Here is a 13,563-nt window from a genome sequence, read left to right on the forward strand (position 1 = left end):
CAGGGCTCTGCTCCGAGCTCAACCCTCAGTCCCACTTGGGACTCCGAGTTCTTCCGCGCTGGCCCCCGGGCGCGGAACGCCAGCCCTAGCCGCAGCCGTCCTTTGCTGACCTCCCTCTCTCTGCTTTACAGGTTGGCATCTTTGCTCCCGAGGGTGTCGCGAGCCGAGGTGGAGAGGACGGCACGCCTCTGGCCCAGCCAGCTGGGCGGGATGCGTCGCAGGCATCAGCGCTGAGCACCCCCACGCTGTGTACGGGGCGGGCGTTCTCCCTCCGGGCGGCGGGCCGAGAGGCGGCGGCGGAGGGGATGCGCCCAGGACGCACCAGGCTCCTTCTGCGAGCTGCCACCCCGAGGTGGACCCCGAGCAGAGCTCAGCGCAGGACCGCGAGGACCCCTGCCCCCTGGGGCGCGCGGCTGCGAAGCTTCTTCGGGGTTGCATCTGCGTTCAGGATGCCCTGGGCACCTCCCTGCTGGTGAGGATGTCCTGCCGCGCAGCTCTGTATCCCCCAGCCCCTGTCCGTGGAGGGCACGACTGCGTGGGCCCAGCTTCGGGCCCTCCTGCCGGTGGATGAAAAGCGCGGGAGTCCTTGAATGCAATCAGCGATCGAATCTAAATTCTAAGAGCCATGGACGCCAGCACTGGGCTGCAGCACCAGGCGGGGGAGCAGCTGGAAGCCCCAGCCGCAGTAGGAGCTGTCCAACCGAAGTGCGAACCAGAGACCTTGAGGTCCAAGAGTTTACCCGTCCTGAACAGCACCTCCTGCCGGCCAGATCTCAGCCCTGCGAGTGCAGGCGCTTTGGGCCGCCAGGAGTTGAAACAATGCCTGAGCCGGTTGGCGTCCAGCCCCTCTGCCCCGCCCACTTCGGCAGAGATGGCGGGGCTCGTGGACTGCAACCACAGGGTGGACTTGGGTAAAGCCATGTCGGTGTCGTCCACGTTGGCTACCCTTCAGGGGAGAAGGTGCCTCTATGTGGTCCTCACTGATTCGCGCTGCTTCCTGGTTTGCATGTGCTTTCTGACCTTCATCCAGTCGTTAATGGTCTCTGGGTACCTGAGCAGCGTCATCACCACCATCGAAAGGCGCTACAGCCTGAAGAGTTCGGAGTCCGGGCTGCTGGTCAGCTGCTTCGACATCGGGAGCCTGGTGGTGGTGGTGTTCGTCAGCTACTTTGGGGGCCGGGGGCGGCGGCCGCTGTGGCTGGCCGTGGGTGGCCTTCTCATCGCCCTCGGGGCGGTGGTCTTCGCCTTACCTCACTTCATCTCGCCTCCCTACCAGATCCAAGAGTTGAACGCCTCGGCTTCCATAGAAGGCCTGTGTCAGAATGGCAACTTCACAGGGACCGTGGAGCCTCGCGCCTGCCGGAAGGACTCGGGCGGACAGAACCACTGGCTCTTTGTGGCTCTGTTTGTCTGTGCACAGATCCTCATTGGCATGGGCTCCACACCTATTTACACCCTGGGACCAACCTACTTAGATGACAACGTCAAGAGGGAAAATGCATCCTTGTACCTAGGTAAGACTTCCCTGTCCTTCCAAATAGGCGGAAGTCAGAAGTCGACAGGAAACCCTGTCTTCCCCACTTTCCTGGAGATGTTATGTATATTTATATACAACTAGAGTCCCGGTGCACGAAATTCGTGCACTGGGGGATGGGTGGGGGGGTCCCTTAGCCCAGCATGTGCCCTCTTGCAGTCCGGGACCCCTCCCTTGTTACTGCCCACCTGCTTGCTGCTTCCTACCGCTTGGCTTGCTGCTTCCTACCACTTGGCTTGCTGCTCCTTAGTGCTGCCACAAAGGCCTTGGGTCTGCTGGGTGCCGGGCCTGCGGGTTTGTGTCTCTGATACCCCCAGCAGCCCCAGCACCACCTAAATAACTTAAGGGAAACTTTATTTAGTCTTCTTTTAAAAGCAATCTAGTTTAAAAGTGAGTTGCAGTTAAGTCATAACAAAGAACATGGTACCTAAGAGTGAGATAGACTGACAGAGGAGAGGCTGGGACTGACTGGTCAGGGGCTTACATGCCAACTGTTCTCCACCTGGGAAATGATGTAAAATCGTTTCTTTAGTTTTCTGCTTAATGGTCTTCTCCAGCACTGAGGTCACAGGAGCCGCCTTCCAGCCCCCAGGCTGCTTCTCAGAGTCGTTAATTTCCCCATAGGCCTCTGCCTAGGACAGGACCTCTGCACCCCTAGGGTGCATAAACACACCGGGTTTCCATCAGGCTCCGCTGATCCCCGGTCCGGGAGGCCTCTCGGCTCCGCTGATGCCGGGGCTGGGAGGCCTCTCGGCTCTGCTGATCCAGGTGGCAGGGAGGCCTCTCAGCTCCACTGATCCCGGGGCCGGAGACCTCTCGGCTCCGCTGATCCTGGGGCGGGGAGGCCTCGCGGCTCCGCTGATCCCCGGGCAGTGACGGCTCTCTGCTCTGCGGCTTCAGGGCTATTTGGCTTCACTCTACCGCTTGGAGCCTGAGTATGCAGATTAACCGTCATCTTTTAGCTTCTATAATTGAAACATTGTATCTTTTGGAGCTGTTGCTTCAGGAGCTCAGAGCCCCGCAGCTGCAGGCGGGAACCTTGGTTTCCTCTATCGCTGGGGCAACCAAGCATCCTGTTCTCAGCTGCCTGGCTGCCAGCCGCCATCTTGGCTGACAGTTAATTTGCATATACTCACTGATTAGCCAATGAAAAGGGTAGCGGTCGTACGCCAATTACCATGTTTCTCTTTTATTAGTGTAGATGTTTTGCATATGTATTATAAGCATTGCCTTTCCGTTTGGGAAAGAATCAAAAAGTTGAGAGCTCTCTGAATTAGTTTTAAGATTCTCACTTCATACTCTTTTCCCAAGTGATAAAAACTTTTAGCTATAAGGTAGTCTCTCTCTCTCTCTCTCTCTCTCTGGAAAAGCTCTAATTTATCAAGTTTACCTTCTAATAGCTGTCCTTCTAGAAGGAATAGAAGCAGCCAGTGTGTGGAGTGAAGTTGCTGCTTGCCTTTCTTGTTCCCAGGAGCTTGGGTGACGAAGTACCCAGACTACGTAAAACATCATTGCCTCTGTACCTGCATTTCTTACATTTCGCCTGCATCACTGAAACAAACAAACTCGAGTGATACCATATGGCTCAGTGTCTTTATGTAGAAGCAACTTCACAAGTTTATCCAAAGCTATTTTTATTGCTGGTTGAAGACCCCTCAGTTACATGAACTTGGGAGCAGAATCCATTATTATTTTCTGAACAGCAGTGGCTCTTGGATTCGGTGAGCTGACTTGCATGAGTCAGCTGCTGTGGACAGGGGTGCTAGGGTTGAGTACAGGGTTCTCGTGTGAGGCCAAGCAGCCATTGTAGCGAGTAGGAAAATGTCGTTCCTAGAAATCTGTGGTTGGCAGCGCCTCCCTGCACAAGCTGCCCCTTCAAAACTGAGCTGCTAGGTGATGGGTTGGAAGCCTTGGAAAGCATGAATAGCAGCTATGCCGGCTGTGGTACTTGTTTTTCTATGTTTCTCTACTGGAGTCCAACTAAAAGAAGATAAATGATTTTACTTTATTTAAAAAATGGTAAATAAGCAAATACCAGGCCCATCCAACAACTTATTAGCTATGTGCTGATAGGATCCTTGGTGTGGGAATAATAAGGTTTCAGAGGACGGTGAAAATGATACCCAGTTAAGAGGGCTATGCTTTTTCCACAGTAAAACTGCTGTCCCCAGACTCTGTTGTAGAGGGTGTCTGAACCATTTATAGTAACTAGCCCAAATGCATTAACACAAGAGTTTTCTAATTCATTTTTGGTATTAAATGCAAGAGGAAGAAATTTCTGTTTAGGACAGAGAGGAATTAGCTTGCTGTTGCTTTGCCTGCATGTTTTCTAACATTTATTATGATAAATTTCCGAGCATACAAAAAGTTGAAATAAAGACTTTCTTTTATATAACTGCTGGAGTTTTAACATCCTAAAAAAGTTAATAATCATTCCCTAATATACTCATACTAGAGGCCTGATACACAAAATTCATGCAAGGGGTTCAGCCCTTGCAGCTCCGGCTTCGTCTGGGAGGTCGTCCGGGAGGTTGTTCGGCTGTCCGGTCTAATTAGCATATTATGCTTTTATTATTATAGATATCCACTCTATATTCAAATGTCCTCAAGCCAGGAGTCAATCAAGTTCACTCATACATTGCATTTGGCTCATCAGCATTTTATAATCTAGAACAGGGAGTGCCTCAACATTTTTCTTTTTCCAGCACACAGGCTTTTGAAGGGACAGGCTAGTTGACTTGTGGAATGTTCCACCTTGTACATTTATCTGAGTATTTCCTTAAGATCCTTCTCATAACCTTTTTAAAAGGAGGCTTTATTGGTTGCTATATTCTTAGAACATGAGCAGTGTTAACCTAGTATGATGTGGATTTTTTTCTTAATAAACAACTGGTTAAAAATCTTTGATACTTTTCACAAAACTATTCTTCTTAGATTACCCTTTTAGATTACCCTGGTTCTAATCTTCTTAGATTACCCTGGTTCCTCCACTCCATATATTTCTTGTGTGCTGGAAGTTCATTCTAAAGGTGTGGTTAGACTCAGACAAAACATTTTTGGTCAGACTACTTTATGGCCAATGCTGTGTTTTATATTATTTGCTCCTGGCATTCATTGGTGATGCTGAGTTTAATGGCTTGGTTGAGTGGGTGATTGGCAGGTCTTTCCATCACAAATATACATTTCTCCCTCGGAAATAAGTAATCTTTAGAGTGATACCTTGACTCTGTGTACCTATCTCCATATTCTCCCTGATCTTTGCTTCTATTTACTTTGAAAACTTGGATCTTCCTTCCATCCCACTTCTCGGTACCAGTGTCACAAATTTCATCAAAAACACAGCAGAGAGCTACACAATAAACATCTAGTAAGAGCCCCAAAATTTAACTTTTAACTCTCCACCAAAGAGAAAAACAGCAAGTACGTACTGAATCCTTATTCTGTGCTGGGCAAAAATGAGGGGAAGAGCAAAAATGAGGCATAGTTTCAACATCTGAGGAGCTTTCAGTGTAATGAAGAAATACTGACAATTCAAGGTAGGGGTGTGAAGTGACAGGTGCAATGGGAGGGAAGTTACACAAATGGTGTTAGTTTCCCCCCTCCCCTTCCTCTCAGTCTCCTCCTCCTTTTCCCTTCTCTTTTCCTTCTCCTCCTCCTCCTCCTGCCCCTCTTTCTCCTTCTCTTCTTTTAGCTATCGACTACTGATTTTTTTTTTTTAAGTTTGATGAATGCCTTAGGAAACCCATGAGAATTCTGCTTCCTGTTAAACGGATCTCAATGAATGCTCTGGTGGTTTGAGTATAAGGAATCTTCCACAGATTGTTTTATTTAATGTTCCCAATGACCTTATGATATGGAAGTTGATTTCCCTATTTTATGGATGAGGAAACTGAGGCTCCCAGAGTGTTAGGGGTTGCTTCTGGGCTTCAAACCCAGGCCTGTCTAACTAACCCCAGAGCCCCTCAGCTTCCCTCCACGCTGCATGTCCTCTGGCAAGAGGCTCTGAGAACTGACTGACAGCAAAGGCCTGTGTGCAGCAGAGTTCTCAGAATGGCCTGAAGTCATCAAAACAAGATCCTTCTCAAAACCTTTTTAAAAGGAGGCTTTATTGGTTGCTATATTCTTAGAACATGAGCAGTGTTAACCTAGTATGATGTGGATATTTTTCTTAATAAACAACTGGTTAAATATCTTTGGTACTTTTCACAAAACTATTCTTCTTAGCTTACCCTTTTAACTACCTACTTCTTTCTTAACCTTTTTGTCAGTCTTTTCTTTTTTAATATATTTTTATTGATTTCAGAGAGGAAGGGAGAGGGAGAGATAGAAACATCAATGATGAGAATCATTGATTGGCTGTCTGCTGCACACCCCGTACTGGGGATTAAGCCCGCAACCCAGGCATGTGCCCTTGACCGGAATCGAACCCGGGACCCTTCAGTCTGCAGGGTCCACAGAGCCAAATCAGGTAGGGCGATTGATTCTATTTTTAAAAAATATATATATCAATATTTTTATTATTGATGTCAGGGAAGGGGTGGGAGAGAGACAGACATCAATGATGAGAGAGAATCATTGATCGTCTGCCTCCTGCATGCCCCCCCACTGGGGATCAAGCTCGAAACCGGGGCATGTGCCCTGACCGGGAATCAAACCATGACCTCCTGGTTTACAGGTCGACGCTCAACCACTGAGCCACACCGGCTAGGTCACATATCTTTTTATAATTGGAAAAAAGGCAAGAAACACTGTGTAGGAAACCGCCCCTTAGAATCATTGTACAGGGAAATCTGAATCAGTGTTGCAGCAACATGATATTCTGCATTTTCTGAGAACCCAAGGTTTTGTCACCAGAGCTTTCTGCGTGCCAATCATTGACGACTCTCTGTCCTTAATGTGTGAACATTTATGTAGTGTGTGTTTGTGCCTCATGTAACGTAACAAAAGCTCTTTTGAAGTTTGAGGGGCTCTGTGGTGTCCCCGGCTTCACCATTGTGCCCGCTGACTCTCAAGGGTGTCCCATGGGCCAGAATGGAGCCCCCTGGCCTTTCCTGGCTGCGGTGATTTGGGGGAAGGCGACTTTTAGAATTTCCAGTCTCTATGGGAAAGGAAGGCAAGGGAGATGTGGGTAGTGTGACCACTGAGTGGCCTTTAGTGGTATCTGCACACTGGTCATGTTTTCTCTTTTGCCTCAATAGTCAGAAAATTCAGGCCTCCCCCGCCCACCCCGCCCCCATCAGTATTGATAACCTATTCTAAGTGGCTGGGAGCATTAGTGTTCCTGATCTTTTTGTGGGGATTTTTAAAGGATCCAATAAAGAGCACCCTTTCCCCTCACTTGAGTTCTGAGTTAAGAAACAAGTCAAAAGAATTAAACTGTGATAGAAGTAAGGTTGAAGAGTATAATGTGTGCAATGCACTTTCTACTAATCCCAGCATTAAAGAGACTTAGCCACCCAGCCACCGGAAATGCTGCACCTCCCCAGGGTGGCAGCTGGGGGTCTCCCACGTGGGCCAGGTGAGACGCATGCCAAGGAGGAGCGGGCAGGATTTTTACTCCCATGCGCATGCTCCCAGGAGGCAAAAAGGAGGAGGGAGTTGAGCCGAACATCCCTGTTTATTTTCAAAGTCATCAATTACGTGAATCCTCTTCTCCTCTCTGGGCAGGAACGGCATGGGGGGTGGGGCTGGGGAGCCCAGAAACAGCAGGAGTGGGCACTTACACATTATCCCCTAAGACTTGTAACTGTGTGTTTTTTTAGTCTGCTTTAATTTTGCTTGTCTTTTTAATAATGTGTTTATCTTTACAAGCCACATAAAATCCTTTTGGGCCATGGCCAGGGTTGCTCAGTGGTAGAGCATCAGCTCACACACTGAAGGGTCAAATGGTTGTGGGTTCGATTCCCGGTCAAGGGCATGTACCTGGATTGCAGGTTTTGGTGTGTGCAACCAATCCAAAGATCTCTCTCTCCCTCTCTCTCTCTCTCTCTCTCTCTCTCTCTCTCTCTCTCTCCCTCTCTCCCTCTCCCTCCCTCTCCCTCCCTCCCCCTCTCTCTACCTCCTTCTCTCCCTCCCTTCCACTCTTTCTAAAAATCAATGGAAAAAATATCCTCAGGTGAGCATGAACAACAAAAAATTCCTCCTGGGAAGCAGGCTCTGTACAAATTGTGAATAAATACACAAAATAATCTCCACTGAAAGCACTCGTGAGGGAGGATGGCGACTGAGGGATTTGGAGAGGTGACCGGGACACGTGGAGAAAGATGGGGTGAATGCTGGGCAGAGGGGCGGTGTAGCTTCGAGTGAGGATGCAGTGAGTTTTACAGATGCCTGGGACAGTTAATCTGTGTCATGGGCAAGGCTTCTGGACCCTTAGCAGCTACTGACTTTACAGCAGCTGCCGGGGGCCCACTTTCACCTGTAAGACAAGCTAGTTGGTCCAAGATGCTGAGAAACAAACTTCAAATTCTAACTGGAGATGAGCAGGGTTTACGCTTCATTGTGGAAACCACCGTGGGGTGCACATCGGTGTGTTCAGCCCCCCTGCAAATAGCAGCGAACAGCCAGCCTGTTCGTAGCATTTCTGACATGTTTTTGGGTTGCTATGAGTTCTGTTATTTAAGTGGTTCAAAACTGTCCTTCTGAAACTTTAAACGTGTGGGTGAATCCCCAGGGTGTCTTCTCAAAGCGTAGATTCTGCTTCTGTCACTCGGGGGTGGGGCCTGGAATTCTGCATTTTTATAAAACTCCCAGGTGAGGCCAGTGTTGCTGGTCCGAGGGCCACGTTTGGAGCAGCAAGAGTCTAAAGGCCACAGATCCTTGCCTCTGTGGACAGATGGGTTGTCTCTCTCTGGGTTGGGGTGGGAGCCACGGTTGGCAAAACCAGCTTCCGATCGAAGTTTTACTTCATCAGGAAGAACCCCACCGCCTCTGACTGCATTTGCAGAAGCAAGATGTCCATTTGGGGTATTTCGTAACCTGTGGCTACTCTTTTTTTTTTTCCAAATATATTTTATTGATTTTTTACAGAGAGGAAGGGAGAGAGATAGAGAGTTAGAAACATCGATGAGAGAGAAACATCGATCAGCTGCCTCCTGCACATCTCCCACTGGGGATGTGCCCGCAACCCAGGCACATGCCCTTGACCGGAATCGAACCCGGGACCTTTCAGTCCACAGGCCAACGCTCTATCCAGTGAGCCAAACTGGTTTCGACTGCCTGTGGCTACTCTTGAATTCCACAGTAGTGTGAGGTCAGTGAGAGCGAGTGGCCTCGGACAAATGACGTTCATTTTGACATTAACCCAAGGAAGCACCACTTTCTTTATTCCATCCACCACCTTGCGGGCTCTGTGCTGAAGGGTCTCTCTTGGGTGGTGCAACTCTGCATGTCAGAGATAAGCCTGTGAGCTCTGCGACCCAGGTGAGCTCACCTTCTAAGGCCTTTTGCTGAAAGAAAAGCAGACAAACCGGCGGCCTTGGCTTTGCTTTTTTCTTTTTAAACAATCTAGAAGTTTCCGCAGTGAATTGGGAGTTTGGTGACAGGCAGTGTAAGAGCTGAGCAGATTAGAAATGATTTGGAGACTGGGGATCAGAAGTTTTCCCTTTGCAGAAGGCGATCAGACAGAAGAGGGACCGAGTTCTCTCTGGCAGTAACAGTCTAGCCCAGTGGTTCTCAACCTTCCTAATGCCGCGACCCTTTAATACAGTTCCTCATGTTGAGGTGACCCCCCACCATAAAATTATTTTCGTTGCTACTTCATAACTGTAATTTTGCTACTGTTATGAATCGTAATGTAAATATCTGATATGCAGGATGTATTTTCACTGTTACAAATTGAACATAATTAAAGCATAGTGATTAATCACAAAAACAATATGTAATTATATATGTGTTTTCGATGGTCTTAGGCGACCCCTGTGAAAGGGTCATTCGACCCCCAAAGGGGTTGCGACCCACAGGTTGAGAACCGCTGGTCTAGCCAAAGTGTGTCCTAGAGTTTATCCCATTCAGCCCTGTTTGAAAAATGATCACTTGACACATGAGGAAACCCAGACTGCAAAAAAGGTAAAAGATTTGTGCTATGGGACACAGTATGGCAGTCCTTCAATCAATTATAAATAGAATTATCACATGACCCAGCAATCATACTTCTGGGTATATATCCAAAAGATTTGAAAGTAGGGTCTCCAAGAGATATTTGCACATCATGTTCCGAGCAGCATTATTCACAATAGCCAAGAAGTGGAAGCAATCCACGTGTCCATCGATGGCCGAATGGATAAAAAATGTAGTCGATACATATAATGGGGTATTATTCAGCCCTAAGAAGGAAGGAAATTCTAACACTCTCATCTACAATGTGGATGAACCTAGTGAAAGAAAACATTTACAAAAGGAAAAATACTGTATACTTGCACTTATGTGAGGGGCTTAGAGTAGTCAAATTCATAGAAATAGAAACAGAATAGTGGGTGCTGGCGGGAGCAGGGCAATGGGGAGTCCGTGTTTATGGGGTACAGAGTTTTAGTTTGATGAAAAGTTGTGAGGTCTGTTGCACAACAATGTGAATATTCCTAACACTATCAAACTGCACACCTAAAAATGGATATGATGGTAAAAAACACATTAAAGGATTTGCCCAAGTCATACAGCCAGCTTGGTTTGTGTCTGAACTGATTTATAGACCATAAACCAATCTGTATTACAAAAAGTCATTACTACATAAATGGAAATTGGGAAACTCCAAGGCCTTGATGGCAGTCAGTTCTCCCAGTCTCTGCAGTGTTCTAGCCCGTGTTGGTTGAGGTGGGTCTGAACATCATCCACTATAAGACTTATTTTTTCAAGTGTGAGGGAATTGCAAGGTAGGCCTTTTGGGCATAATTTTAAGAAGGAAGAGGGATTTTGGAAAAGAAAAATGGAGGCAAAGTAGATTGTAGAGTAGGTGTTTTAGGAATGAAGCCTTCCGAGACAAATGAAGGTGGAGAAACATGCCTGGCCATTTGGAATATTGTGTCTTTTTTGGGGACAGCCTGGAATGTTCAGAAACGCAGACTGTAGGTCCATGTCGCCGTGTTCTGCTGTGTTGGGTGCCCCTGCAGGAGCACGTGTGCTCACCCTGCTTTATCCACCTCCTTGTAGAGAAAAGAGAGATTCCACAGCTGCCTGGTTCTCCTCCTCCTAAGCCAGTGGTCGGCAAACTGTGGCTCGTGAGCCACATGCGACTCTTTGGCCCCTTGAGTGTGGCTCTTCCACAAAATACCACGTGCGGGCGCGCAGTACAGTGTGATTGAAACTTCGTGGCCCATGTGCAGAAGTCGGTATTTTGTGGAAGAGCCACAATCTAGGGGCCAAAGAGCCGCATTTGGCTCATAAGCCGCAGTTTGCTGTCCACTCGCCTAAGCCATTCGCAGGGCTTGGGTGTCATGTGTTCTGAATCTCAGTTCCCTATGGAAAACTGCATGGGCTGCTGGTCATTCTAAACAGTGGTTCTCACCTAGGGTGACTCCCCCGATCCCCAGGGGACACACTTGGTAGTGTCTGGAATCCGTTTTGATTGTCACAATCTGGAGGGGACCTATTGGCATTTAGTGGTGTTTTGTAGTGTTGCTGTAAACATCTTACAGTGCACAGAACAGGCCCATAACAAGAATTTACCCTACGAAAAATGGTCCCTTCTGATGCTCTAAACATTTTTCATCTTAAGCATTTAAGCTACTCTGTTATCTTGTGTTTCTTATATCTTGGAACTGGAAATATAAATCCCTGGGTCATAGAATCAGAAACTATTGAATATTTGGATGGAGAAGATCCAGGAAAAACATGTCTTTGTAGATAGGAGGGCCTTCTAGCAAGCCAAGGATAGGAAATACAAGTTAATTGTGCATTACTCATCACTACATCATGGCTCAGTAGATTCCATAGTATCTAAAATATATGAAAATATGAAGGGTTTTATGGTTTTTATTGTGACTTCAGTTCCCAATAAAACACTAAAAATGTTACTAACCATAGAGATTTCTAGACCATATTATTGGAGTTGGGAATACTGTAACCCTTGAAGAGGGAATAGTGTGTGTGTGTGTACACATACGTACTAAGTGGAATGGTATGTCATTTACCCATATATCTGAGGTCTGTTTTCATGGTGATGGCTTTAATAAAAGACAACATTGAGATGAAGAATTCAGTGGGGCTTTGGTGCTCACTGAGTCTGCCCCGTGAGTGTTTCACTTGTGGATGTGGAGAGTTATAATCTGGTATGGTCTGAGGCTTTCCACTGGGTGCATTGGCTCTGGGGCCTTCTGGAAGGTGTAAACCAGCCACTGCCTGGGGCCACCTACAGGAGCTACAGAGAGATCTGCAGGTGGCTGCTATTTGTATTGGGTTAGGACAGTGATGGCAAACCTTTTGAGCTCGGCGTGTCAGCATTTTGAAAAACTGTAACTTAACTCTGGTGTCGTGTCACATATAGAAATTTTTTGATATTTGCAACCATAGTAAAACAAAGATTTATATTTTTGATATTTATTTTATATATTTAAATGCCATTTAACAAAGAAAAATCAAAAAATGAGTGTCATAGGTTCGCCATCACTGGGTTAGGAATTTCCCAGGTGAGACCCAGCTGAGAAGCAAGGCAGGCTGGTGCTAGTGCTGGGTCTTGGGCCACTTTTTGATAGGTTTGGGGCATGCTGATGCCAGCTGCTGCTTGTTTAATAGACTTTAACAAAGTCTGAAGCCTGAGCCAGGCCATTCATATGCAAAAGCTGCTGCAAACAGCTTGGGTGGGGCTGCAAATTGGATAAGGCGTGGTCTCAGGGAATCACTAGGGCGGAGCAAACAGTGTGGGCTTCGCTGATGGAAGCTCACATATAGCTGCCAGTCAGCTCTGTGAGGGTGGTGGTCCCAGCATAGGAACAATGACCCTTGCATCTCAGTCTGGGAGAAGCCACCCTGAGATCCTGCCCCGATGCCAGACAATCCAATTCCTCCCTGATTGTATCCGTGTTTCCCAAAGCCGCCTGGTGCTGGAGCTCAGAGGGGCCAAGTCCAAGTAAGTTCATGAGCTGCCCTTTAATATGAACACCTGGGTATCCAGCGGCCTCTGTCACTCAGCCACAATCCCCATTGCTTTTTACAGCCTGAAGTTATGGGGATTTTTCTTCCCAGCTCTGGAAGCTCTGGAACCCTGGGCTGGGGGTTTGGTGTGGGGCTGGGACCCCTTGCTTCTGCAGCCTAGATATCCCACCCAATTAAAAAAAAGTCACAGGTGAGTGTCAGACCAGCCTGCCTGCACCTCTGCCCCTCCTACCAGTCTCGATGTACTTTTTTTTTTCTTTTTCTCTAGTTGTAGGATTTCCATTCAGCCAGATTTCAGGTGGTCCTGAAAGATGATTGTTCTGTATTTTAGTTGTAATTTTGATGTGGTTGTGGGAGGTGGCGAGTACCGGCGTCTACCTATGCCACCATCTTGGTTCTGTCCTTTTTGCCGTTTTTAATTTAAAATGTATTATAGCCCTGGCCGATTTGGCTCAGTGGATAGAGCGTTGGCCTGCGGACTGAAGGGTCCCGGGTTCAATTCCGGTCAAGGGCATGTACCTTGGTTCCAGGCACATCCCCAGTAGGGGGTGTGCAGGAGGCGGCTGATAGATGTTTCTATCTCATCGATGTTTCTAACTCTCCCTCTCCCTTCCTCTCTGTAAAAAATCAATAAAATATATATTTAAAAAATAAAAAAATATTAAAAAAATAAAATAAAATGTATTATAAAATTATAGTTGATATATTAAACACATCAGATATGTGATTTGCAATTATTTTCTCCCATTCTGTGTGTTGTCTTTTCACTGTTGATTGTTTCCTTCAATGTGCAGAAATTTTTAACCTTGGTGTTGTCTCATTGTCGATTTTTAATTTTGTTGCCTTTGTTTTTCAGTTATATCCAAGAAATCATCACCAAATCCAATGTACAGAAGCCTTTTCCCTATGTTTTCTTTCAGGAGTTTAATAGTTGTAGGTCTTAA

At 47.0% G+C, this 13,563-nt stretch overlaps 1 protein-coding gene across 1 annotated transcript in view; it reads left to right on the forward strand.

The window, feature by feature from the left end:
* The window catches only part of SLCO5A1 (solute carrier organic anion transporter family member 5A1), a 102,150-nt gene that overhangs the window by 1,610 nt on the left and 86,977 nt on the right, over positions 1 to 13,563 (forward strand). The window contains exon 2 of the mRNA XM_070392198.1: positions 132 to 1,514. Coding sequence (XP_070248299.1) covers positions 626 to 1,514 — 889 coding nt within the window. The 5' untranslated portion in view covers positions 132 to 625. The remainder of the gene's footprint in view (positions 1 to 131; positions 1,515 to 13,563) is intronic.

The sequence above is a fragment of the Myotis yumanensis genome, unplaced genomic scaffold (genome assembly GCF_028538775.1).
Source record: "Myotis yumanensis isolate MYYU_CA2020_CCGP unplaced genomic scaffold, mMyoYum1.0.hap1 SCAF_15, whole genome shotgun sequence".
Classification (NCBI taxonomy): domain Eukaryota; kingdom Metazoa; phylum Chordata; class Mammalia; order Chiroptera; family Vespertilionidae; genus Myotis; species Myotis yumanensis.